General features: G+C 51.2%; 1 protein-coding gene across 7 annotated transcripts in view; it reads right to left on the bottom strand.

Moving 5' to 3' along the window:
• BRD9 (bromodomain containing 9) overlaps positions 1-27151 on the bottom strand; it is a 40651-nt gene that overhangs the window by 11173 nt on the left and 2327 nt on the right. For 2 of the 7 annotated variants that reach the window (XM_064270331.1, XM_064270323.1), the window contains exons 3-11: positions 26998-27130; positions 24753-24813; positions 12484-12628; positions 10809-10919; positions 10044-10156; positions 7933-8065; positions 3500-3575; positions 1063-1158; positions 181-313 (exon numbers count right to left, since the gene is read on the bottom strand). In XM_064270331.1, coding sequence (XP_064126401.1) covers positions 181-313; positions 1063-1158; positions 3500-3575; positions 7933-8065; positions 10044-10156; positions 10809-10919; positions 12484-12628; positions 24753-24813; positions 26998-27130 — 1001 coding nt within the window. Of the gene's footprint in view, positions 1-180; positions 314-1062; positions 1159-3499; positions 3576-7932; positions 8066-10043; positions 10220-10808; positions 10920-12483; positions 12629-24752; positions 24814-26997; positions 27131-27151 lie in introns of all 7 variants that reach the window. The other 5 variants (XM_064270327.1, XM_064270318.1, XM_064270315.1 and 2 more) reach the window with 3 other exon arrangements.

Here is a 27151-nt window from a genome sequence, read left to right on the forward strand (position 1 = left end):
GGCTGAAAGGATGCAGGGTGGTGAGGGTGGTGCGGCTGGGAATGGAGGAGACGTTCATGCTGGGGCCGAGGCCCCAACCCCTGTGGCCCCGCCCTGAGGCTCCACTCAAAGTCCTGCCTCCAAGGCCCCACCCCTGGTGGCCCCACCCCTGTTGCCCCGCCCCAGTGGCCCGGAGCTTACCTCAGTGCACACTGCACACCTGTCTCGTCCCCGTAGGCAGAATAGAGCAGCTCTGTCTCGTCAGACTTCAGGTCACCAAATACCGAATTATTATGCATTGAGAGAGCAGTACTTGCACTTGAAAGAAGTGTGACTAACAGAGAAGGGGAAACACAAAAGACACTATCAGGTTTACACTGAAATCACACCTGGCAGAGGAGGGACCCCGTTGTTCCGAGTCCCTCCTTTCTTCTCCAAGCATAAGCAAAGCAATCAAAGCTGTACATGCGGATCCAGGACTGAATCAATACCCCAACTACTGCAAAGGAACTGTAACTTTCTGGTAAGGAACTGCGCTCTGAAAACCAGAAGAGATCTGTGGTGATCAGGGTCATTACATGCTCAAAGGGCATCGACAAATCAGTTGAAGGGATTTTACTCGCCAAATGTGCCTGGGGGCTCCCACAAAGGCCAGGCTCCTACTGAAGGGAGGCTGTGAGCCAGATGTGCCCTGCCGGAGCAGGCCCCCTCCCATGTGACAACCAAGTGTCTCTGGGCATCACACGATGTCTCTGGGGCAAACCTGCCACCATCTGAGAACCACTGTGTCAGAAGGGTGAGGTGACAAGACCTAGGGCAGGAAGCCGTGGGCTAAGGAAACCAAACCCACCGTGAGATTAAGACCCAGTGCTGAGGACAGGGGCCTGATGGGAGAAACCCAAGACAAGCAGGGGTGAAGGATCTGCCAATGCCGCCTGCACAGACACAAACAAGGATCTGACCCCACAAAACCTTTACCTTGGCCTGCAGACAACCTTCACATCATCGTGAGTCATTATTAGCAATAAAAACAGGTCATCAGGAAGACCCCACACTGTGGCACAGCCCTCTTCTCAGTCTCACCTTTATTTCTCCTCTCATCTTTGAACCCCAGAGTGGTAAAGCCCGGGAGCAGCTTGCTGGAGAGGGAGCTCAGGTCCACGGGAAGTGTCTCCTCCTCTGCAACACAGGCATAGCTGTCAGCGGGCATGGCAGGAGGGGAACGTGGTGGCCAAGGAGCCAAGGATCAGGCAGGGAACCCAGCAGTCAGAGGGGGTGGTGCTCAGCAGGTGTGGTGGTCAGGGAACCCAGTGGCCAGGGAGTGTAGCGGGTGCAGTGGGCAGGGAGCATGGCAGCCAGCACGGAGGCCAGCAGGTACAGCAGGCGCGAGCGTGGCAGTTAGCGGGTGCGGCCGGGGGGAGCGTGGCCGTTAGCCGGTGCGGCCGGCGGGAGTGTGGCTGTTAGCGGGTGTGGCTGGTGGGAGTGTGGCCGTTAGCGGGTGCGGCGGTCGGCAGGCACGGCAGTCCTGGCCACAGCGCTTGAAACCTGAGAAGGCTCTACAGTGACCATCTAAAAAGCAATTTGTCAAGGGGAACCAACTGCTTTTCTCAATCTTTAACAGTGTGAAAATTTCACTTTATAATCAAAGTCAACGTAATAAAAAACACAAATTTCCGACCACCACACCAGCAAAGCTTCAACTTTAAGCTGTTGCTCAACACCCCTAAGAAGAAACCATGTCCTACACGCTGTAATAGGAAAGCCCCAAACCTCCCCCTCTGCATGCCCCCAACCTGCTCTGCAGGCCAAGTCTACTGCTGAGACTCGGGAGGTCGGGCAGGGATCCTCCGGGTGCCAGGCGGGAACCTAAGCCCCAGGCTCTGAGCTACGCACTATCAACTTGTCCCATCCCTCATGGGGGACATCTGTGATTTGTCCCATCTCTTGATTAAAGAAAACTGTCACATCTGAGAACAGCGACTAAAACTGCTCGGCATGGGCTGGGAAGGCCCACTGCAGGACGTTGACCCCAGGAGCCACCTCACATCCCCGTCAGCAAAGCCTCAGCTCGAGTGAGAGCTCTGCCTGCTCGCACCAGGACCTTCTGTGTGTGTGTGTGTGTGTGTGTGTATGTGTGCTTGAGTGTGTGTAAGTGTGAGAATGTGAACGTGTGCTTGAGTGTGTGATGATGTATGTGAGAATGTGTGTGAATGTGTGCTTGATTGTGTGAGAGCGTGTGTGTAAGAGAGTGAGACTGTGTGAATGTGCTCGAGTGTGTGACGGCGTATGTGGGAATGTGATCGTGTGTGAACATGTGCTTCAGTGTGAGAGCGTGTGTGTAAGAGAATGTGAGTGTGTGAATGTGCTTGACTGTGCGAGCATGTGTAAGTCTGACAATTTGATCGTGTGTGAATGTGTGCTTGAGTGTGAGCATGTGTGTAAGAGTGTGACTGTGCATGTGTGTGACTGAGCGTGAATGTACTTGTGTGTGAGCATAAATGTGAGAATGACCATGTGTGACCGTGTGCTTCTGTGAGCATGTGAAGCGTGTGCTTGAGTGTGTAAGCATGAGATTGTGTGTGTGCTTGAGAGAGCATGTAAGAGAATGTGAGCATGTCTGAATGTGCTTGAGTGTGTCAGCATGTGAGACTGAGCGTGTCTGAATGTGTGTGAGCATGTGTAAGAGTACGACTCAGTACGTGCTCGAGTGTGTTTAAGACTAAGCGTGTCTGAAAGTGTGCTTGAGTATGTGAGAGCATGTGTGGAAGAGACTGAGCAGGTATGTAAATGTATGCTTGAGTGCGTGAACGTGTGTGAGACTAAGCATGTGAACGTGCTTGAGTGTGTGTAAGACTGAGCGTGTGTGTGAATGAGTGAGAATGTGAATGTGTTTAAGCGCATAAGAGATTAAGAAATGAGTGTGTGAAGGTATGTATGTAACGGTATATGTGAGTGTGAATAACTACACATGTGAATGTGTGAAAGCGTACGTGTGTGTGGTTCAAAACCAACTGTGTACTGTGTTTCTTCAGAGGACAAGCTTTTGAAATATCTCAGAGACAGAAAACTAAAAATATTTAAAAGATCATAAAAATAATCAAATGGCTGGGATGTCCCCCTCCCTTGGTACAATCATCAAACAAGGTTTCCTTCTAGAACTCACATGTGGGATGACATCTGCTCCTTAGCCTTCAAGAAAGGCAAGAGAGTTCTAGCACACAGGTTTAATTAGCAAACCCTTCTTGAACTTCAATGCAAACCTTTGAGACACCGTCATCTGAGTCATTCTCAAAGCTGAGCCTGACGGGCATCTTCCCAACTTTAATGGATTCAATGCCGAGTGCTACAGGCCACCGTGAGGGCCCGCCCTCAGAGGAGATCTCCTCGACACCACTGCCCACGTGCACCGTGCCCCTGCCAGCCACCCTGCACTCCTAGGACAGCAAGGCCCTGGAGCGCATCATGTGCCCCTCAACCACGGCTACAGGTGGTGGGTGGAGGGAGGCAGCCGGGCACCCACCTTCAGCATCAGGCTCAGCAGCATTGACCACGCTGTACAGCAAGCTCCCGTCGCCATTCTTCTTGAGGTAGCCCATCTGCAAGGGAAGCTTGGCTGAGTCACCCAGTCAAGGCCACACTGAGATTTCTGAGGCAGCACAAGACAAACAAAGGCCAGCAGGGCAGCCTGGCATGGACACACCCGATGGCCACACGGGCGTGGCTTTCCTCTGAGCAAACCCTCCAGGGCTCAGCTGGAGACCAGCACAAAGGTAGCAGAGCACATGTGTGCAGCAGGCCCTCCGTGCACAGGCCCCTCCTGGCCCTCATGGAGCAGAGTTCACCAACACAAACCCTCGGCACAGCTCCTAGGCCTGAACTGACTGAGGCTGGAGCAGACGCAGTCAGGCAGCCCCACTGACGGCGCACACAGCTTGGGTGACCCCAGCACTGAAGCTGACTTCCATTTAGGACCCAAACCAGCCAAACAGCCAAATCCCTCTTGCTATCCACCTGTCCACAAGCCATTAGCAGACCCAGGACAACAAATGGATATTATGTGTATGCAGACAGTGGGTGTGTGTGGGGAAAATGATGTGGGTGTGCAGTCCAGGGTGGGTGTGTAAGGACAGTGGGAACAGCGGGTGGGTGTGTAAGGGCAGTAGGAACAGTGGGTGGGTAAGGGCAGTGGGAACAGCAGGTGGGTATATAAGGACAGTGGGGACAGCAGGTGGGTGTGTAAGCACAGTGGGTGAGCAGGTGGGTGTGTAAGTACGGACAGTGGGTGAGTATATAATGACAGCCCGGACAGCATGTGGGTAAGGACAGTGCGGACAGGGGGTGCGTGTGTACGGACAGTGCGGGCAAGGGGTGGGTGTGTAAGGACAGTGCGGGCAAGGGGTGGGTGTATAGGGATGGCAGGTGGGTGTGTAAGGACAGTGATGTCAGCGGGTGGTTGTGTAACGCCAGTGGGGACAGTGGGTAGGTGTATAAGGGCAGTGGGGTCAGCAGGTGGATGTGTAAGGAGAGTAGGGTCAGCGGGTGGGTGTGTGAGGACAGTACAGACGGCGGGTGGGTGTGTAAGGACAGTGGGTGGGTGTGTAAGGACAGTGGGGTCAGTGGGTGGGTGTGTAAGGACAGTACGGACAGCAGGTGGGTGCATAAGGACAGCGGGTGGGTATGTAGACACTGCAGACAGCGGGTGGGTGTGAAAGGACAGTGGGTGGGTGTGTAAGGTCAGTGTGGACAGTGGATGTGTGTGTAAGGATGGTGAGCGGGTGTGTAAGGACAGTGGGGTCAGCGGGTGTGTGTGTAAGGACTGTGGGGCCAGCAGGTGGGTGTGTATGGACAGTGGGGTTAGCAGGTGGGTAAGGACAGTATAGACAGCGGATGGGTGTTTAAGGATGGTGGGTAGGTGTGTAAGGACAGTGTCGACAGCGGGTGTGTGTGTAAGGACAGTGGGGTGAGAAGGGCGTCATGCAGCACTGTGGCTGGGCACAGAGTGAGGACAGTTGCTCGGGGGACAGTGGTGGCGCCTGGCCTGGGTGCTGGAGCTGGGTAGGGAAAACATGTCTGGGCAGAAGCCAAGAGGTGGCTGGGTGATCAGGAAATCAGCAGACAAGGGTGACAGGGCCAGGCCTCAGACTGACAGCATTAGAAAATGACAGGAGGCCACGGCGCAGCCCTGTGGTGCTGGAGGAGCTGGGGGTTTCTGTGCGGACATGTGTGATCAGTGCTCTGACAGGGGATGGTCATCAGAGGCACACGTGCTACTGCACAGGCAGACATGGATTTCCTCCTATCAACTGTGTGCATGTCACGGGGTATGTCAGGTGAGTAAGGACAGCGAAAACGATGACCCAGCAAGCCCTGGCTCTCTTCTAAGAGGGCCTGGGCAGCACCCACTGTGTCCAAACACTCTTCCCCACCAAAGGGGGCAGAGCCCTGGAAGAGCAGCAGCACAGGGCTGGAGTGCAGGACAGGTGTGATCATGTGACCCAGGGCTGGAGCACAGGACAGCTGTGACCATGTGACCCAGGGCTGGAGTGCAGGACACCTGTGACCACGTGACCCAGGGCTTGAGCACAGGACAGCTGTGACCGCGTGACCCAGGGCTGGAGCGCAGGATGGGCGTGACCACGTGACCCAGGGCTGGAGCGCAGGACAGCTGTGACCACGTGACCCAGGGCTGGTGCGCAGGGCGGGCGTGACCACGTGACCCAGGGCTGGAGCGCAGGACGGGCGTGACTACGTGATCCAGGGCTGGAGTGCAGGACGGGCGTGACCACGTGACTCAGGGCTGGAGCACAGGACGGGCATGACCACGTGACCCAGGGCTGGAGCGCAGGACAGGTGTGACCATGCAACCCAGGGCTGGAATGCAGGATAGGCGTACCAACCATGTGACCGAGGGCTGGACCACATAAGAGGTATGATCCCATGACCCAGGGCTGGAGCACAGGACGGGTGTGATCACATGACCCAGGGCTGGAGCACAAGATGGGTGTGACCACGTGACCCAGGGATGGAGCACACAAGAGGTATGATCCCATGACCCAGGGCTGGAGCACAGAATGGGTGTGACCACATGACCCAGAGCTGGAGCGCAGGATAGGTGTACCAACTACGTGACCCAGGGCTGGAGCACATAAGAGGTATGATCCCATGACCCAGGGCTGGAGCACAGGACGGGTGTGACCACATGACCCAGGGCTGGAGCACAGAATGGGTGTGACCACATGACCCAGGGCTGGAGTGAGCAGGAGAGGTGTGACCACGTGACCCAGGGCTGGAACACAGGATGGATGTGACCACATGACCTGGGGCTGGAACACAGGGCAGCGTGACCACGTAGCCCCAGGGCTAAAATGCAGCCACGCAGGCCGTTTTAAACTTTGTTGGCACATTTACAGGAAAACGACAGATAAAAACCATCAGCCATACACTTACTTAACCCAACACACCAAAAATCTTACTATTTCAACACTCTCTACAATCCAATATGCCCTTCAAGACGTCAGTACAGAAGAAAAATGAGACAAAGTTACGAACGTTTCCTTTATACCGACTACATGTTTAAGCGACACTATTTCAACAGTATCAGATCCAATACAGCACGTTACGAAAACCAATTTCGCCTGTGTCTGTTACTTTATTTAACAACAGCCAGAACGTTAACACTGCACCTGTGACTCGTGTTCCATGTCCGGGGCGGCTGGCCCAGGATGTCCTGTCCAAAAAAGGGAAACACTCACGGGATGGTGGGGCCTTACCTGGGGATGTGGATATGCTGGGTGGTGCCACCCTGAGAACTGAATGGGGAGGGGGTCCAGGTGAGTAAGGACAGCGATGACAGTGACCCAGCAAGTCCTGGCACAGCCATCTGTGTGGCCGCACAGCATGAGGAGGCAGGGGTCTAGTGAGGGGCAGGCACTCCCATGGCCTCACAAACTTCCCTCGGGAGAGGACTGGCAGGCACACCTAAGTGACCCACGTTAACCGTACTGAGATTGGGACACAGCAGACCATGATCCTGGCCATGTGAGGGAGCTGTGAGGAGGCTGCAGCACTGTCCCAGGGTGCTCCTGTCAGCACTGCACACCCTCGATCTCTCGCTGAGGACAGGCACACAGGCCTCAGAATCACTGCCCGCGTCTCCACACCAAGTGGAAGCGCAGAACATTCTAGAACAGGCCTCGGAATGTCTGCCCATAGCCTCCACAGCACCAAGTAGAGGCACAGAACATTCTAGGACAGGCTTCAGAACCACTGCCTGTAGCCTCCACAGCACCAAGCAGAGGCACAGAACATTCTAGAACAGGCCTCAGAACCAGCGCCGAAGGCCTCCACAGAGCCAAGTGGAAACATGGAACATTCTAGAACAGGCCTAGAACCATTGCCTGTAGCCTCCACAGTGCCAAGTGGAGGTGCAAAACATTCTAGAAAAGGTCTCAGAACCACTGCCTGCAGTCTCCACAGCACAAACGGCACGGAATGTTCTAGAACAGGCCTAGACCCACACTGCCTACAGCCTCCACAGTGCCAACTGAAGAAGAGGAACATTCTAGAACAGGCACAGAACCACTGTCTGTAGCTTCTACAGCACCAACAGAGACGAGACAGATCCTGATGAAAATGACCAGGAGCTCAGCATGGTTCTGAACTGGTGTAAAGGATGTTACTGGGACACCAGGTGAACTACATGGGTGCGAGGGCAGACGGCAGTAACACACCGATGGCCGTTCTGTGGCAAACATCTTGGCTTGTAGAAAGTATACTCGAGTGTTTGAGGCTGATGGGCACTGGGCCCCCTGCTTACTTGAAAATGGTTCCGGAAAACAAGCTTTTGTTTGGCCCTAAACCTACAGCTTTCCTAACGTCTGAGGTTGTAAAAAGCCCGCTGGCCAGGAAGAGGCCCGCTCACCCGCAGCGCCCTGGCCACGCCGGCCACCCTACCTTGCCACCGGGCAGGAAGCGGTTGATCCTATCACGTGCCTCATCGGCCGCATGCTCCACCAGCGCCAGCACGTGCTCCTCTGCGGTGCTGTCTGTCAGGCTGCAGGCATTCCCCTCCGGCTCAAACACGCAGCTGCAGGCAGAGGGCGGCGTCATATCCAGCCCGCCCCCAGGGTGCAGCCGGCCCCCCTGAGCCCCCTCCGCCAGGCTCTGCCCAGAGACCCCCAACGGCTGGCACAGCATGTCCTTCTGTCACCCTCCCCCTCAGGCATCCTCCTCAGTTACAATGACACGCAACACTTCAGGAAAGCCAAGAGCAGAGTAACTCAAGTAGACGTCTGGTGCTGCCACTTCTCAATTAAAATGTCTCAGTGAAGCTAAGCACCACAGAAGGAAGAAAACGACAGGAGCCTTCCTGGTGTAGTCAAAGGCACGATGAGGACAGTGACAAAGGCCCTGCCCTGCGTAAGAGTGCTCAAGCAGGGCAGCTGGGAGTGGTGGAGGCGAGGCCAGAGGGCACGCAGGTGGGAGGAGGCACGAGTGCCCAAGAGGCCTCCCTTTCCTGAAGGGTTCAAGCTGGTGGGTAGTCCCTCTGAGAAACAGCGGGAATAGAGGCCTGCTGAGGGGCTGCCCTCTCTTGAGTCTGAGGGCTGAGGGGCTGCGGGCCCTGTGGGGTTTGCACAGGGACCCGCCTCACTCATCATGGGCACATCGACACCGTCATCACTAACCCCAATGACCTGCAACAGCAGCAGCTACAGCCTGGAAGTCCAGCTAAGGGCGTCCACGTTTCACCAGGGCCCGCACTCTGGGCCCTGCCCCTTGACCAGTTCGGTTGGCCCCAGGCAGTGGAGGAGATTGGAGCTCAGCACCGAGGGAGTCTGCCCGCTATGCCCAGTCACAGTTTGTGTGATAAACACCAGCCCTTAAGGCCAGCGGGCACTGCTGACCAGACCGTGGACTCAGATGCCAGGAACTCAGAGAAAGCACCACCAAGCTTGCTGTTTCCCTCAAATCCCCAACCCCGTGAACTGGGGGTGGAGTGTCGGCCCCTACACTGCCCCGGACCTAGGCCAGCGTGCGTATCCTCTCAAGGCACGAGCCAGCCAGGCAGACTGCTTCTCATGCAGGCAGATGGTGTGGCAGAAGCGCCCTCGATGCCAGAGCTCACAGGGGGCCCTGCCGACCACTTCGCTCAAACAAACCACTAGCAACCCGGGAAGTCGTGTGATTGGGGGGCTGCTGGTCTTGGCATTGGTCACACAAGCACCCACTAATGGGAAGGCACACTGGTGTGGACAGGACCAAGCCCCTCTGGTGCCCTGCGTGGGCTGCCCTGCTGCTTCCTCTTTTTGACCCAGACGAGGCCCAATAAGGGAGGAGACAAAACCGAGGCTGTGACTTATTTGCTACCTGCCACTGGTGTGCAGGCTTCGCCCAGTACCACCTCTCCCACGGGTGGAGGCCTGGGCTGGTGGCGCCCCCCCCACCACCACAGGGCACATGGCTGCGTTGCTCCCACATGGGGCCTTCTCAGGGGCAGGTCAGTGGGCATTAGCAGACAGTGGAAACCCAGGAGGTGGCTCTGTGCCCTGGGAGGCGTGCTCAGACTCTACATCTGGGACAGGACTGTGTGCCAGGCGGGAGAGGGTGGATACCCTCTGTATCCACCGCCAAGAAGGCTGCCATGGTGGGGAGGCAGGTGGTGCGATGGCCCATAAGGAGGGCGCTCAGCTCTGTGGCGCTGGGGTCCTCTGCTACCTCGAGCTAGAATAGTGCCCCTTGGGTGGACCGCCTGTGGGTGTGGGACAGGCTAGGGCAGCCTGCCAGAGGAGGGCAGGGGGACGCGGCAGACGAGGGTCGGCCCGCCGCAGGAGGGCAGGGGGACACGGCACCGCCTTAGACACTCGGCTTATGAAGCGGTTTTGGCCAGACCCTGCCTGGCTATGTACCAGGCTTTGAGGCCTGGGCCTGGCTTCCTGACTTCAGGCTCCCAGGCCGCCCATGATCATCGCCAGCTGTGGTGCTCACCCACGCTGAGCTCACGAGGCCACAGCCCACCCGGCCAGCACTGCAGCGTCGGCGCAGGACACGTGCTGGCAGACCTTTACCTAAGAACTTCTTTACTGGGCTTTTTGGATTTCTTGGCTGTTTCTACTTGCACAGGCACGACTTCAGGCACTGGCTCCTCGACGGCCGTGTCCTCACTGCCCAGGAGCGCTGCCTGCTGAGAGAAATCCATGTCCTGCATGAACGACATGCTGCGCTTCAAAGCTAACAGCCGTTCCTAGAAGCAGAAAGGACAGAGCGGCGCGGCCTTTACTCTCCCTCACGGCAAGGCATGTGACGATGGCATGGGATGGAGTGCGCCCTCACCTGCCTAACGCTACCTCCCGCGGCGTGGCGCGACGGGCTGGGACTGGCTTGTGGAGGCCCGGCGGCGAGAGGACAGAGCACGGTCCTCCCCTTACCTTACCTTACAGGCTAGTCAGGCCCAAGGAAATGTCCCACACGCATGCACCCTGGCTCCCTGGACAGATGTGCACCCAGACCTCAGGACGGACCCAGGACAGCAGCCACTTGGGACCACGCCCAGGACAGGCACAGAGTGGGGGCGACACGGGACCCCGCCATGAGCTGGCTGCATCCAGTGAGGTGACCTGCAGGCTGAGACCACCCTAAAAGGCCGCGGCAGCTGGGTGATGAGGAGGCGCAGAGGGGTGTGTCTGGAGGAGGGGGCATGAGGGGGCAGCCTGGGTGTCTACCCTGGAGCAGAGGGACCACCACGAGACCACAGGGACAGGCAGATGGAGGTGACACAAAATCGCAGGAGGGTGTGACTGGCTTTCTCGGCACTGCTGCCGGAGCCCCCTTACTTTGCTCATCATCTTGAAGCCCGCGTGCAGGATCTTCTTGGCCAGCTTGTAGTACACAGTGTCCGGCCTGTTGTAGGTCATGGCATTGTCACACATGAGCTTGAAATCTGCCTGGAGAGAGAGGAAGGAGAGTTCACTAGGCAGCGGTGTCTCAGACCCTGCTGTGGGAGGCCAGGGGTAAAGGCTCAAGTCCAGCGGAGCAATCAAACCTGGCTCTCAGAGCTGAACTCTTTCTGGGAAACTCTTAATTGTTCACTAGTCTTTACTTGCATGAAAAATTTTTCAGTGAAGAGTTGGTCGAGATCTGCGACTTCCTTTCAATCATTTTGTAAGAGGACAAACTAGGGACTCCTCTGCTTCTCCCCTCCCAGGCCGTCTTCACGGCCTTTGGAGCTCAGAAATGAGAGGAATAGGATTGGGTTCTTGTGAGGGAGGGTCTGGGATGGATGGATGGGCAGGGCAGTGAAGTCCCCTAGCTCTGGGGCTTCTCCACAGAATACAGGCTAAAATCTTGTCTACAGTCACCCTAATACTATTAAAGACTTCCACTAAAAGAAGAGCCTTACTGAGCAACAACGATGCTGAAAAAGCTATCTAAGATGTCAGTATTTTGTTATTATAACCACACTGCTCAGCACACACCTGTCACAGGTAAGCTGACATCATGATGGAGGATGAGTGTGCAGGTATGTTAAATTCTGTCCTTGGCTGACCTGGCTGTGGGCCCTGTGAGGTCACCATCTAAGCTCACCATTGGCTGTGGATCAGGGTCCCCAGGACAAGAGGCCACTATCCGCCATGCTAATTAGCATGGACACGGCGGCCATAGGCTCAGAACAGGCACCTGAGGACACGTGACAGTGGGTGCTGCTCGCTTGAGGTTGTCGCTAAAAAAGGGAGGGGAGCGAGGCCACAGGGAGGCACGGGGCCAGAAGGAAGGATGTGTGGGGCTGAGGGCTGGACTGTGTGGCCTTGCCGAGCCACGTGCAGGTCGCCTCAAGCCTGCGGGTTGGGCTTCCTTGGGTCAGCCGCCCTCCAGCGAGTGCCCACACGTCAAAACCCAAAGCCAGTGGAGCCTCAGAGAGGACCTTCAGGCTTCTCTAAACGACGTCGCTATAGATTTTACCAAGTATTCATTCTGCTCACCGAGAAGACAACTCCCGCCCAGGCCCAGTTCAAAGCCAAAGAGCAGTTTCCAGTTCTCAGAACCAGTGACAAGGACAGAGCTGTGATCAGAGTACTCAGTGGATGTAAAAACACAAGACTCCAAATATCAATACCCAGTTAGTTACCATAGGACAAAGCCAAGAATCAGGAAATCACATCTCCTAGTACCCATGCTTGTGCCAGGCCAAACTGGATTACTACATCACTGCTCGACCCAACATGTCTTGTTTATATCAGCACAGTAACGTTAAAGAAAAAACAAACAAAACTTTTAACAGCATGCAGCAGAGACCAGACTCCTGACAACAACACTGAGAAAGTCACAATCGTTTCCTTCATGCTGTGTTTGGGAAACACTAATGCAGGCACGGATGTGTGTGTGTCTCTGCGTATGTATGTGTGCCTGTGTGTGAACCTGTGACAGCCAAAGACGGATGGAGTGCTTCCCGGGACAGAAACATGCACACACAGAGCCTGACGACCAGCTCAGGCATGGAAATCAACTAACCTTAAACTCTGTGACAGACTTGTATTCGTGAGCGACGATTTTGTCCTTCATCGTGCCAAAGTCCATCGGGTGTTTTATTATCATCGAGTATCCAGGAGCAATAGCGTCCGTGACGGGGAAAGCAAAAAACCCGTGCGGATCTTTCCTAAAAATAAAGACACCAGTATTTTAACCAGAAAAACATTACAATCAGGATTTCAAAATGGTGCAAAGTTAAAAATCTGACATGCTTGACCAAATTTAAAGTTTGTTTTTTAAAAATAGAAAATGATGAAATTCATCCTTTTTGTACTGATAGGCATTTTGGATACACTAAAATTTCCAACCGTAATAAAAGATGAAATAGCTGTAAACATCCGTTAATAATTGGAACACAGAATGTACGAATCCAGGAAAATCTGAAGTTGTCAAAAATGACACAGCATGAACACGGACGCCCTCAGCACCAGTGAGCCGAGACAGAGCCCCAGCAGTGCAGTGGTTAGCGTTCAGCATGAAACAGCATGAACACGGACACCCTCAGCATCAGTGAGCCGAGACAGAGCCCCAGCAGTGCAGTGGTTAGCGTTCAGCATGAAACAGCATGAACACGGACACCCTCAGCACCAGTGAGCCGAGACAGAGCCCCAGCAGTGCAGTGGTTAGCGTTCAGCATGAAACAGCATGAACACGGACGCCCTCAGCACCAGTGAGCCGAGACAGAGCCCCAGCAGTGCAGTGGTTAGCGTTCAGCATGAAACAGCATGAACACGGACGCCCTCAGCACCAGTGAGCCGAGACAGAGCCCCAGCAGTGCAGTGGTTAGCGTTCAGCATGAAACAGCATGAACACGGACGCCCTCAGCATCAGTGAGCCGAGACAGAGCCCCAGCAGTGCAGTGGTTAGCGTTCAGCATGAAACAGCATGAACACGGACACCCTCAGCACCAGTGAGCCGAGACAGAGCCCCAGCAGTGCAGTGGTTAGCGTTCAGCATGAAACAGCATGAACACGGACGCCCTCAGCACCAGTGAGCCGAGACAGAGCCCCAGCAGTGCAGTGGTTAGCGTTCAGCATGAAACAGCATGAACACGGACGCCCTCAGCACCAGTGAGCCGAGACAGAGCCCCAGCAGTGCAGTGGTTAGCGTTCAGCATGAAACAGCATGAACACGGACGCCCTCAGCACCAGTGAGCCGAGACAGAGCCCCAGCAGTGCAGTGGTTAGCGTTCAGCATGAAACAGCATGAACACGGACGCCCTCAGCATCAGTGAGCCGAGACAGAGCCCCAGCAGTGCAGTGGTTAGCGTTCAGCATGAAACAGCATGAACACGGACGCCCTCAGCATCAGTGAGCCGAGACAGAGCCCCAGCAGTGCAGTGGTTAGCGTTCAGCATGAAACAGCATGAACACGGACGCCCTCAGCATCAGTGAGCCGAGACAGAGCCCCAGCAGTGCAGTGGTTAGCGTTCAGCATGAAACAGCATGAACACGGACGCCCTCAGCACCAGTGAGCCGAGACAGAGCCCCAGCAGTGCAGTGGTTAGCGTTCAGCATGAAACAGCATGAACACGGACGCCCTCAGCACCAGTGAGCCGAGACAGAGCCCCAGCAGTGCAGTGGTTAGCGTTCAGCATGAAACAGCATGAACACGGACGCCCTCAGCACCAGTGAGCCGAGACAGAGCCCCAGCAGTGCAGTGGTTAGCGTTCAGCATGAAACAGCATGAACACGGACACCCTCAGCATCAGTGAGCCGAGACAGAGCCCCAGCAGTGCAGTGGTTAGCGTTCAGCATGAAACAGCATGAACACGGACGCCCTCAGCATCAGTGAGCCGAGACAGAGCCCCAGCAGTGCAGTGGTTAGCGTTCAGCATGAAACAGCATGAACACGGACACCCTAAGCATCAGTGAGCCGAGACAGAGCCCCAGCAGTGCAGTGGTTAGCGTTCAGCATGAAACAGCATAAACACGGACGCCCTCAGCATCAGTGAGCCGAGACAGAGCCCCAGCAGTGCAGTGGTTAGCGTTCAGCTGTGAACTAGAAGGTGGGCAGTTCACATCCACCAGCTACTCCCTGGAAACCCTGTGGGGCAGTTCTATTCTGTCCTGTAGGCTCACTATGAGCTGGAACTGACTTGACAGTAATGGTTTAGTGAGCTGAAATGGACTGGTATTGGCCATTTTGAATCGGACAATCATGCAGTCTACTATGCCAGGAATGACAAAGTGAAGAGGAATAGCGTCACGTTCATCATCAAAAAGAACGTTTCAAGATCAAGCCTAAAGTACAACACTGTCAGTGATAGGATAATATCCATATGCCTACAAGGGTGACCAGTTAATATGACTATTACTCAAATTTACACACCAACCACTAAGGCCAAAGATTAAGAAATTAAAGATTTTTACCAACTTCTGCAGTCTGAAGTTCACTGAGCACACAATCAAGATGCATTGATAATTACTGGTGATGGGAATGTGAAAGTTGGAAACAAAGAAGAAGGATCATAGTTGAAAATACAACCTTGGTGATACTAATAATGCTGAAGATCACATAACAGAATTTTCCAAGACAGACAACTTCTTCATTGAAAACACCTTTTTCAACAATATAAACAGTGACTATACACATGGACCTCAGCAGATGTGATACACAGGAATCAAATCGACTACATCTGTGGAAAGAAACAAAGAGGAAGCTCAATATCATCAGTCAGAACAAGGCCAGGGGTCGACTACAGAACAGACCACCAATTGCTCATATGCAAGTTCAAGGTGAAACTGAAGAAACTTAGAACAAGTCCATGAGAGCCAAAGTACGGCCTTGAGTATATCCCACCTGAGTCCAGAAACCATTTCAAGAATAGATTTGATGCATTGAACATTAATGACTGAAGACCAGATGAGCTGTGGAAGGACGTCATACGCGAAGCAAGAGGCCATTAAAAAAACAGGAAAGAAACAAAAGACCAAAATGGATGTCAGGAGAGACTCTAAAACTTGCTCTTGAATGCAGAGTAGCTAAAGCAAAAGGAAGAAATGATGAAGTCAAATAACTGAGTAGAAGATTTGAAAGGGCGGCTCAAGAAGACAAGGTAACGTATTATAATGAAACGTGCAAAGACCTGGAGTTAGAAAACCAAAAGGCAAGAATACGCTTGGCATTTCTCAAGCTGAAAGAACTGAAAAAAAAATTCAAGCCTCAAGTTGCAATACTGAAAGATCCTATGAGCAAAATATTGAACAATGCAGGAAGTATCAAAAGCAGATGGAAGGAATACACTGTCACTGTACCGAAAAGAATTGATCGACCTTCAATCATTTCAGGAGGTAGAATATGATCAGAACTGATGGTACTGAAGGAAAAAGCCCAAGCTGCACTGAAGGCAATGGTGAAAAACAAGGCTCCAGGAAGCTGACGGAGTATCAACTGAGATGTTTCTGCAAACTGATGCTGCCCTGGAAGCGCTCACTCGTCTATGCCAAGAAATCTGGAAGATAGCTACCTGGCCAACCAACTGGAAGAGATCCATATTTGTACCCATTCCAAAGAAAGATGATTCAATAGAATGCAGAAATTATCAAACAATATCATTAATATCCACAGAAGTAAAATTTTGCTGAACATCATTCAAAAGCGGATACCAACAGTACATCGACAGGAAACTAACAGAAATGCAAGCCGGATTCAGATGACGACGTGTAACAATGGATATCACAGCTGATGTCTGATGGAGCCTGGCTGAAAGCTGTGAATACCATAAAGAGGTTTACGTGTGTTTTACTGACCGTGCAAAGGCATTCAACTGTGTGGATCGTAACAAGTTATGGATAAACCTGCAAAGAATGGGAGTTCCAAAACACTTAATTGTGCCCATGAGGAACCTGTACTTAGGCCAAACGGCAGTTGTTCAGATAGAATAAGGCAATACTGCATGGTTTAAAGTCAAGAAAGGTGTGCGCCAGGGTTGTATCCTTTCACCATATCCATTCAATCTGTATGCTGAGCAAATAAACCGAGAAGCTGGACTACATGAAGAAGAACGGGGCATCAAGATTGGAAGAAGACTCATTAACAACCTGTGTTATGCAGATGGCACAACCTTGCTTGCTGAAAGTGAAGAGGACATGAAGCACTTACTGATGAAGATCAAAGACCACAGCCTTCGGTATGGATTACACCTCAACATAAGAAAACAAAAATCCTCACAACTGGACCAATAAGCAACATGATGATAAACAGAAAAAAAAAAACAACTGAAGTTGTCAAGGATTTCATCTAACTTGGATCCACAATCAACACTCATAGAAGCAGCAGTCAAGAAATCAAACAACACATTGCATTGGGCAAATCTACTGCAAAAGATCTGCTTAAAGTGTTGAAGAGCTTGTTTTAAGGACTAAGGTGCACCTGACTCAAGCCATGGTGTTTTCCATTGCTTCGTATCCATGCAAAAGCTGGACAACAAATAAGGAAGACTGAGGAGAGTTAACACATTTGAATTATGGTGATGGGAAGAATATTGAATATACTATGGACTCTCACATATCTTGTACATTTTATCAGGAGGGACCAGTCCCTGGAGAAAGACATCATGCTTGGTAGAGGGTCAGGGAAAAAGAGGAAGAAGACCCTCAACAAGATAGATTGACACAGTGGCTGCAACAAGGGGCGCAAGCATAACAACGATTGTGCTGATAGCGCAGGACTGGGCAGGGTTTCAATCTGTTGTATACGAGGTCGCTTTGAGTCGGAACTGACTCAACAGCACCTAACGACGACAACAATGACAACATGGACTGCCAGAAGAACAAATCTGTCTTACAAGAAGTGTGCTCAGAATGCTCAGAAGCAAGGATGGCAAGACTTCGTCTCACAGACTTTGGACATGTTATCAGGAGGGACCAGTCCCTGGAGAAGGACGTCACGCTTGGTAAAGCAGAGGGTCAGCGAAAAAGAGGAAGACCCTTAACCAGATGGACCGACAAAATGGCTGCAACAATGGGCTCAGGCACGACAAAGGTTGTGAGGGTGGCGCGGGGCAGGGCAGTGTTTTGCTCTGTTGTGCACAGGGTCGCTAGGATTTGGTACTGACTCGACGGCACCTAACGACAAGAAAAATTCCAAAAAATGATGTCTGGCTCTCGTCAGCCCTGAAATTTATACCCTGACACCTGAAGAGGCCTCTGGCCTCTCCTCACTGAGGATGTCTGATGAACCCCAGGGGCTTGGGGGTCCACGAGCCCCTTTTAGGCCCCTTGCCCAGGAGGCCTGCATCTCACTGTGTGGTGCCTGTCCCCTCGGTGGGGCCAGGGGAGAAGGTCTTAAGGGCCCCAGCAGAGGAACATCTGTGAACCTGTCTCCTTCATTTCCTCCTGTCCTGAGATGTAAGAGGAAGCAGCAGAGATGAGTGACCACGTCAAGTAAACCCCTGATCACTTTTCCTCTTTGTCCCCGACACAGGGTAAGCTGTATCCAGAAGCTCACTGCCCACCGCCAGCAACAGCAAATCCATGGACTTGAACGAGTACCAGTTTTCAATGAAATGGGGGGAGAAGCCAAAGAATCTGAATGGAAAAACCTTGAGCCCCAAATCCTCTAAGAGTAAATTAGAGTCCACACTTGCCAACACCTGTCTTGTGGTAGCAACTCAATTGCATGTGGCCCTTGCCTCAAGACAACACCCCAGCAGGCTGTCATTGCAGAAGGAAATAAACTACAAAACTAAAAGACTTCTGCTTCGAGCATCACAGAGTAGCTGGCATCAAATTAACTTGTGGGCCAAGGTAAGCTAAAGAAGATAGGTGAAATATTAAAAAAGCCGTCTGAAGGCACCAAAGCCCAGGCAGCAATGGCCTGGGGTCCCTTCTCCTGTGAGTGGCACTCAAGGACTAGCCAGGCTGCTTCCTGAGGGCAAGCTGAGTGCCCAGCTGACTGCAGGAGATGTGGAGACCCACTGACAGCTGACCTGAAGGGACGTGGGGGCCCACTGAGAGCTGACCTCAAGGGACACAGGTATTGCTGACAGCTGACAGCTGACTGCAGGAGACTGGCTGGCAGACCCACCAGCCGAGTCCTTCCAATGGCCAACCTCACAATTCTGAGCTGTGGTCGTTTGAAGCCACTAAATGGGGAGGGATGGAGGGTGTTACACAGCAACGGTCAACTAATTACAGAGACCGTCCCACACAGGTCATTTCCCTTCTATTTATTCAAATCTTACGTTTGTCAGTAAAGTTGGTTTTCTTTAATAAAAGCTCGTCCCGCTTCTTAAGTTTGCTTGGATGATTTTATGTGTGGATGCATCTGCTGTTACGCACCGCGATCTCTCTTACCTACTGTGACCGCCTACTGTGACCGCCTACTGTGACCGCCTACTGTGACTTCTTTGTTAGAGCATCATCTCACAGCCACTAAACAAAGAGCTGAATGTAACTTCACCAAATGCAACCTCGGGGTAACAAACTGCACAGAACATGATCACAAAGCATCAGTTGTTGTTAGGTGCTGTGGACACTCCGACTCCTAGTGACCCTACGCACGGACCTACGCACCACAGAACGAAGCACTGCCTGGTCCCGCACCATCCTCCTGATCGTCATTATGCGTGAGCCCGTTGTTGCAGCCACTGTGTCAATCCATCTTGTTGAGAGTCTCCTCTTTCTCACTGATACTGTACTTTACCAAGCAGGATGTCCTTCTCCAGAGACTGATCCCTCCTGATAACATGTTCAAAGTATGTCAGAGTCTCGCCATCCTTGCTCCTAAGGAGCTGGCATAGGTTGAATTGTGTCCCCCCAAAAATACGTGTCATCTTGGTTAGGCGATGATTCCCAGTATTGTGTGATTGTCCTACATTTCGTGACTTTCCTACGTGTTATAAATCATAATCTCTACCTGTGGTTAAAGAGGATTAGGGTGGGGTGTAACACCCTTGCCCAAGTCACATACCTGACCCTATATACAGGGAGTTTCTCTGGGGTGTGGCCTGTACCACCTTTTATCTCACAAGAGATAAAAGGAAAGGGAAGCAAGCAAGGGTTGGGGGACCTCATGCCACCAAGAAAGCAGTATCGGGAGCAGAGTGTATCCTTTGGACCCAGGGTTCCCGCATGAAGAAGCTCCTAGTCCAGGGGAAGATTGATGACGAGGACCTTCCTCTGAAGCTGACAGAGGAAGCTTTCCCCTGGAACTGACGCCCTGAATTTGCTCCTAGACTGTGAGGAAATAAATTTCTCTTTGTTAAAGCCACCCACTTGCGGTATCTCTGTTACAGCAGCACTAGATGACTAAGACAAAGACATTTCTGGCCGCACTTCTTCCAAGACAGGTTTGTTCGTTTTTTTGGCAGTCCACAGTGTATTCAATATTCTTCACCAGCACCATAATTCAAAAGCATCAATTCTTTTTTGGTCTTCCTTATTCATTCCAGCTTTTGCATGTCTATGAGGCAACTGAAAATACCATAGTTTGGGTCAGGCACACCTTAGTCCTCAAAGTGACATCTTTGATTTTTAACACGTTAAAGGGGTCCTTTGCAGCAGATTTGCCCAATGCAATACATCATTTGATTTCTTGGCTGCTGCTTCCATGGATGTTGATTGTGGATCCAAGTAAGATGAAATCCTTGACAACTTCAATCTTTTCTCCATTTATTATGATGGTGTTTACTAGTCCAGTTGTGAGGATTTTTGTTTTCTTTATGTTGAGGTGTAATCCATACTGAAGGCTGTGGTCTTTGATCTTCATTAGTAAGTGCTTCAAGTCCTCTTCACTTTCAGTAAGTAAGGCTGTGTAATGTGAACAGCACAGGCTGTTAATGAGTCTTCCTCCAATCCTGATGCCCCATTCTACTTCATACAGTTCAGCCTCTCGGATTATTTCTTCAGCATACAGATAGAATTACAAAAAAAAAAAAAAAAAACCTGTTGCAATCGAGTCAATTCCAACTCATAGCGATCCTATAGGACAGAGTAAAACTGCCCCATCCAGTTTATAAGGGGCAGCTGGTGGATTTGAACTGTCAGCCTTTTGGTTAGCAGCTGAGCTCTTAACCACTGTGCGACCAGGGCTCCACAGACTGAATAAGTATGGTGAAAGGACACCTTTCTTGATTTTAAACGATGCAATATCCACTTCTTCTATTCAAATGACTGCCTCTTGGTCTACGTGTTAACACTTCATGAACACAAATAAGTGTTCTGGGATTCCCATCCTTTACAATGTTGTCCATAATTTGTTATGAACCACACAGTCAAATGCCTTTGAATAGTCAATAAAACACAGGAAAACATCCTTCTGGCATTCTCTGCTTTCAGCCAGGATTCACCTGACATCAGCAATATCCCTGGTTCCACGTCCTTTTGTGAATCGGGCTTCAGTTTCTGGCAATTCCCCGTCAATATATGGCAACTGCTTTTGAATGACCATCAGCAAAATTTCACTTGTGTGTGACATTAATGATACTGTTTCATTATTTTCACATTGTATTTTATCACCTTTCTTTGAAATAGACATAAACATTTAACCAACTGTGTGGATCACAAGAAATCACAGATAATGTTAGGGATAACAAGAAATGGGAATTCCAGAACACTTAATTGCGCTCGTGAGGAACCTTTACATGGATCAAGAGGCAGTTGTTCAGACAGAACAAGGGGATACTGATTGGTTTAAAGTCAGGAAAGATGTGCATCAGGGTTGTATCCTTTTCCATACCTATTCAATCTGTGCGCTGAGCAAATAATACGAGAAGCTGGACTATATGAAGGAGAATGGGGCATAAAGATCGGAGGAAGACTCATTAACAACCTGCATTATGCAGATGACACAACCTTGCTTGCTGAAAGTGAAGAGGACTTGAAGCACGTACTGATGAAGATCAAAGACCATGACCTTCAGTTTGGATTGCACCTCAACATAAAGGAAACAAAAATCCTCACAACTGGACCAATGAGCAACATCATGATAAATGGAGAAAAGATTGAAGTTGTCAAGGATTTCATTTTACTCGGATCCACAATCAACAGCCATGTAAGCAGCAGTCAAGAAATCATAAGACGTGTTGCATTGGGCAAATCTGCTGCAAAGGACCTCTTTAAAGTGTTGAAAAGCAAAGATGTCACTTGAAGCACTAAGGTGCGCTGACCCAAGCCATGATATTTTCAATCGCATCATATGCATGTGAAAGCTGGACAACGAATACAAAAGACTGAAGAAGAATTGATGCCTTTGAATTGTGGTGTTGGCGAAGAATATTGAATATACCACGGACTGCCAAAAGAAGGAACAAATCTGTCTTGGAAGAAGTACAACCAGAATGCTCCTTACGAGCACGGGTGGCGAGACTGCGTCTTACATACTTTGGACATGTTGTCAGGAGGGATCAGTCCCTGGAGAAGGACATCATGCTTGGTAGAGTACGGGTCAGAGGAAAAGAGGAAGACCCTCAACGAGGTGGACTGACACAGTGGCTGCAACAGTGGGCTCAAACGTGGCAACAATTGTGAGGATGGCGCAGGATTGGGCAGTGTTTTGTTCTGTTGTGCGTGAGGTTGCTGAGTCGGAACTGACTCAATGGCACCTAAAAACAACAACAACATGGATCTCTTCTAGTCGGTACATCAGGTAGCTGTCTTTCAAATTTCTTGGCATAGATGAGTGAGCCGTTCCAGTGCTGCATCTGTTCGTTGAAACATCTCAATTGGTATTCTGTCAATTCCCAGAGCCTTGTTTTTCACCAATGTCTTCAGTGCATTTGGACTTCTTCCTTCAATACCACTGGTTCTCGCTCATACGCTACCTTCTCAGATGGTTGAACATTGACCAATTCTTTTTGGCAAAGTGACTCTGTGCATTCCTTTCAACTGCTTTTGATGCTTCCTGCGTTTTTCAACATTTTGCCCGTAGAATCCTTCAACATTGCAACCCAAGGCTTAGGTTTTTTCTTCAGTTCTTTCAGCTTGAGAAATGCCAAGTGTGTTCTTCCTTTTTGGCTTTCTAACTCCAAGGCCTTGCACATGTCATTATAGTACTTTATCTTTTTGAGCCATCCTTTGAAATCTTCTGTTTAGCTCTTTGACTTTATCGTTTCTTCTTTTCACTTTAGATACTTGACGTTCAAGAGCAAGTCTCAGAGGCTCTTCTGGCATCCATTTTGGTCTTCTCTTTCTTTCCTGTCTTTTTAATGACCTCTTGCTTTCTTCACGTATGATCTCCTTGATGTCATTCCACAAGTTTTCTGGTCTTCTGTCATTAGTGTTCAATGTGTCAAATCTACTCTTGAGAGGATCTCTACATTCAGGTGGGATATACTCAAGGTGCTACTTTGGCTCTCATGGAATTGTTCTAATTTTCTTAAGCTTCTACTTGAATTTACATATGGGCAATTGATGGTCCTTCCCACAGTCAGCCCCGGCCTTGGGCCGACTGATGTTAGTGAGCTTTCAACTGCCTCTTTCCACAGATGTAGTCGATTGATTCCTGTGTACTCCATCTGGTGAGGTCTATGCGTACAGTCACCACTTACGTTACTGAAAAAAGGTATTTGCAATGAAGAGGTCCTTGGTCTTGCAAAACTCTATCATGTGATCTCAGCATCATTTCTATCACCAAGGCCATATTTCCCCACTACTGATCCTTTGTTTTCAACTTTCACATTCCAATCACCAGTAATTATCAATGCATCTTGATTACATGTTTGATAAGTTTCAGACCGCAGAAGTTGGTAAAAATCTTAAATTTCTTCATTTTCGGCCTTAGTGGTTAGTGTATAAATTTGAATAGAAACCCTATTAACTGGCTGTCCTTGTAGGCACACGGATGTTACCCTATTGCTGACAGTGCTGTATCTCAGAATAGATCTCGAGACGTTGTTTCTGACAACGAATGCAATGCCGTTCTGCAAGCTGTCGTTCCTGGCATGGTGGACCATGATTGTCTGACTCAAAGTGGCCACTACCAGTCCATTTCAGCTCACAAATGCTTAAGATATCGATATTTATGTGTTCCGTTTCATTTTTGGCCATTTCCAATTATCCTAGGTTAATACTTCATATATTCTGCATTTCAATTATTAATGGATGTTTGCAGCTGTTTCTTCACATTTTGAGTCATGCCACATCAGCATATGAAGGTCCCAAAAGCTTGGCTCCATCAAGGTCATTAAGGTTTTTCCTACTTTGAGGAGGCAGCTCTTCCCCAGTCCCATTTTGAGCACCTTCCATCCTGAGGGGCTCAACTTCCGGCACTGTATCTGACAATGTTCTGCTGCTATTCATAAGGTTTTCACTGGCTAATTCTTTTCAGAAGTAGATCGCCAGGTCCTCTTCCTAGTCTGTCTTATTTTGGAAGCTCCGCTGAAACCTGTCTACCGTGGGTGACCCTGCTGGTGTTTGAATACTGGTAGCATAGCTTCTAACATTGCAGCAACATGCAAGCCCCCATACTACGACAAACTGACAGACGCAAAAGCATCAGTAGTGTAAAGGAAAGGCTTCTCAGGACTGAGCACTTTCACTGAACATCACACACCCCACACACGCCACGTGACAGAAATAAATATCAGACTAGCACCTTCTGATGCAATAATTCTCAGACACCATATGTAAAGTAGAAATTGTTTTGTGTTAGAGTCAAAATTGCCAGCACAGCTAAACCAGGCTTGACAAATGTCTTCTCTGAAGGCTGGAGAGAAGACATTCAGGCTTTGTGGGAAATGCACTGTTGATCTCTGCTGCGTGTTTTTTTCATTTGTTTCTTTTCACGATTTTTCAAAAAGGTATGAACTGTCCCTAGTTCATGGGTTGTAAAAACAGAAGAAGACGACACGAAACAAAACCCAGATGACAAGTCAGCCCCATTCCCGAACACTGCCCTCACTAACATCCAGCAGTAATGTGTCTACATGTTCCCAACACGGGCCTCACAGACACACAGCGCGGACGGGTCCCCAAGAGCCTTGCAGACATGCAGTGCTGACGGGTCCCCCACGAGAGCCTCGCATACAGTGCTGACGGGTCCCCCACAAGAACCTTGCAGACATGCAGTGCTGATGGGTCCCCTACAAGGGCCTCACAAACACACAGTGCTGATGGGTCCCCCACAAAGGCCTTGCAGACACCCAGTGCTGACAAGTCCCCCAACAAGTGCCTCACAGACATGCAGCGCTGATGGGCCCCCAGAAGAGCCTTGCAGACACAAGTGCTGACAGGTCCCCCACAAGGGCCTTGCAGACATGTGGTGCTGACGGGTCCCCCACGAGGGCCTCGCAGATACATAGTGCTTACCTCTGCAGTTGACGTAGGAAGTGTTCAAGCAGTTGCTGAATGGGTGTGCTCTCATTTTCAGCTGACAAAAAGAAAATGAAGAAATAAAAATTAGTAAAAAGACTCTCGTATTGCTTCAATAAAACCTTCAGCTTCATGGTATTTACTGGCTTGGTGTTTCATGGGTCAGTCAGGCTCGGCCTGACTCCCAGAAGCTCAGGTGGACAGGAAAAGGTGCTGGCATCCAGAAAACAATAGCTGGGAGCTGCCACCCATCATGCCTCAGCCTGCACTGCTGCATGTCCTGTTCTGGACACACATGAAAGAGAGGGTGAAGCTTCAGACACAGGATGGCCAAGGGCCACCAATTAATGCCGTACTTGAGCAGGTTCTCCAAGTTCCTAGAGCCCTACCTCAGGCCCTCACGTGTATAACAAGGATGAAAACACACATGGCATGGGGCCCTGACAAGGACGTGGTGTGACATCTCAGGGTGAACACACACACGGCTCCCACAAGGATGCAATGTGACCACATCTCAGGGTGAACACACACACACAGGACTTCCACAAGGACATGGTGTGACCACATCTCAGGGTGAACACACACACAGGGCTTCCACAAGGACGTACTGTGACCATATCTCCGAGTGAACACACACACACAGGACTTCCACAAGGACATGGTGTGACCATATCTCAGGGTGAACACACACACAGGGCTTTCACAAGGACGTGGTGTGACATCTCAGGATGAACACGCACACACAAGGCTTCCACAAGGATGTGGTGTGACAACATCTTGGGGCCCCCTGCTGGCCCTCAAGGACAGTCCCACCTGGATACACCCCTTAGTGGGTGGTAGCCTGAGCTTGTGGAGTAAATTCTGGGGGAGGGGATCAAGCACCCCCAGACTAGGCTCTGAGTAAAATGAGCAAGACTCCAAACATAAAAGAGGAGAACAACTAGGGTGACCTGGGTGGATCTCGCAAGTGCTGCAGATAACCAGGGGTCACAGGCACAAGACCTCACATGTGCTAGGTGGGCTAAGCTGCTCATACCAGTGACAGCGCTAACTCTGCAGATGTGTCCATCTAACCACTGTCACGCTGTACCCAACCTCTCCACCTCCACTGTGCCCAGCCACGACCCCACCCACCTAGCTGTTCACATGGCAGTGACTTATGGAGGCAGGAGGACTGCTGCTACAAATGGCAGTGACGCAATGCCTCTCCTCCAGGCCCCCATAGATCAGAGGTGATCGACTCAAAGTCAAAAAAAGAAAAACTTGAAGAGCAAACCTGCTGCTGGCCCAGGGCTACCTGGTTTCATACGCAAAGAAAAAAACCCACCCCCAGTCAGAGGGACGCAGCCCTGTTTCAGAGGCTGACGGGAAAACTCACCCCAGTGAGAGGGATGGAGGCCCTGGACCCTCTCCTGGTGAAGCTAGCTTGGCCACCTCCCACTCCTCTGGGGTCACGAGTCCTAACCCTGCTGCCTCAGCCTCTGGAATCAGGGAGACGCCCCCAACCACAAGATGCCATGGGTCACTAGGAAGAGCCACCCTGGCGTAATACGAATGTCCCACTTGCAGGCGGCGCTGGACGTGGTGAGCATGAGGGGAAGGAAAGGCTTGTGAACTGGGAATTCTAGCCAAATGCCACCCTGGCCCATGTACTCTCTCGGGGTCCTGCCAGACCTCACTGGAGAATGAAGAATACCCAGCTCCTTCATCACTGGTTGACCAGTTGACGCCCACTCTAAGTGGCTGTGTAGACCTATCACTTGGGCCTTGAGGTGGACCAGCACCAGGTGGCGACTGTCCAGCAGAAGTGAGACCCTTCCTCCCAGTGGGAACCACCTGCAACATCCTGACACGCCCACTCCTGTGAGTCTGACTGACCTGTGGGGAGGTAAGGGCTGACAGGGCTGGATTTGGGGCAGGAGTAAAGGTCAGATAGGAAGCTTAGGGGTTGCGGCTACACACAATCACTCTCTGTGGCACGTTCTTTGTGGCTTTTTTACAAGTCCTTAAAAACACATAAGCCATTCTCAGCTCAGTACGTTTGCAAGCAGAATTTGCCAGCCTGCTTTTCAGATGTCCAGTGATAGCAGGACCTGACAACAACGTGGTGAGGACCTGGAAGGGACGTGCTTTCCTCTTTTCTACAAGTCTCCCTAAAAGCTGGGGGGGTGGGGGTGGCGTGTCAAACCTCACTCTACAGGGACCAGCCCCCATGCCCTAGTGCCTCTGGCCCGACACTTGCCTGGCTGTGTGCGGCAGGCCCTGACCGGTCTGTCTGGGGGCGGCTCCACCTCAACCTTCTTCCCCGGGTCGAAGTCATCAGCCTCACCCTCCGTGTCACAGTGCTCCTTCTCCCGTTTCCGCTTCTTCTCCTCCTGCAGACACAAGCCAGGTGA

The sequence above is a fragment of the Loxodonta africana genome, chromosome 2 (genome assembly GCF_030014295.1).
Source record: "Loxodonta africana isolate mLoxAfr1 chromosome 2, mLoxAfr1.hap2, whole genome shotgun sequence".
Classification (NCBI taxonomy): domain Eukaryota; kingdom Metazoa; phylum Chordata; class Mammalia; order Proboscidea; family Elephantidae; genus Loxodonta; species Loxodonta africana.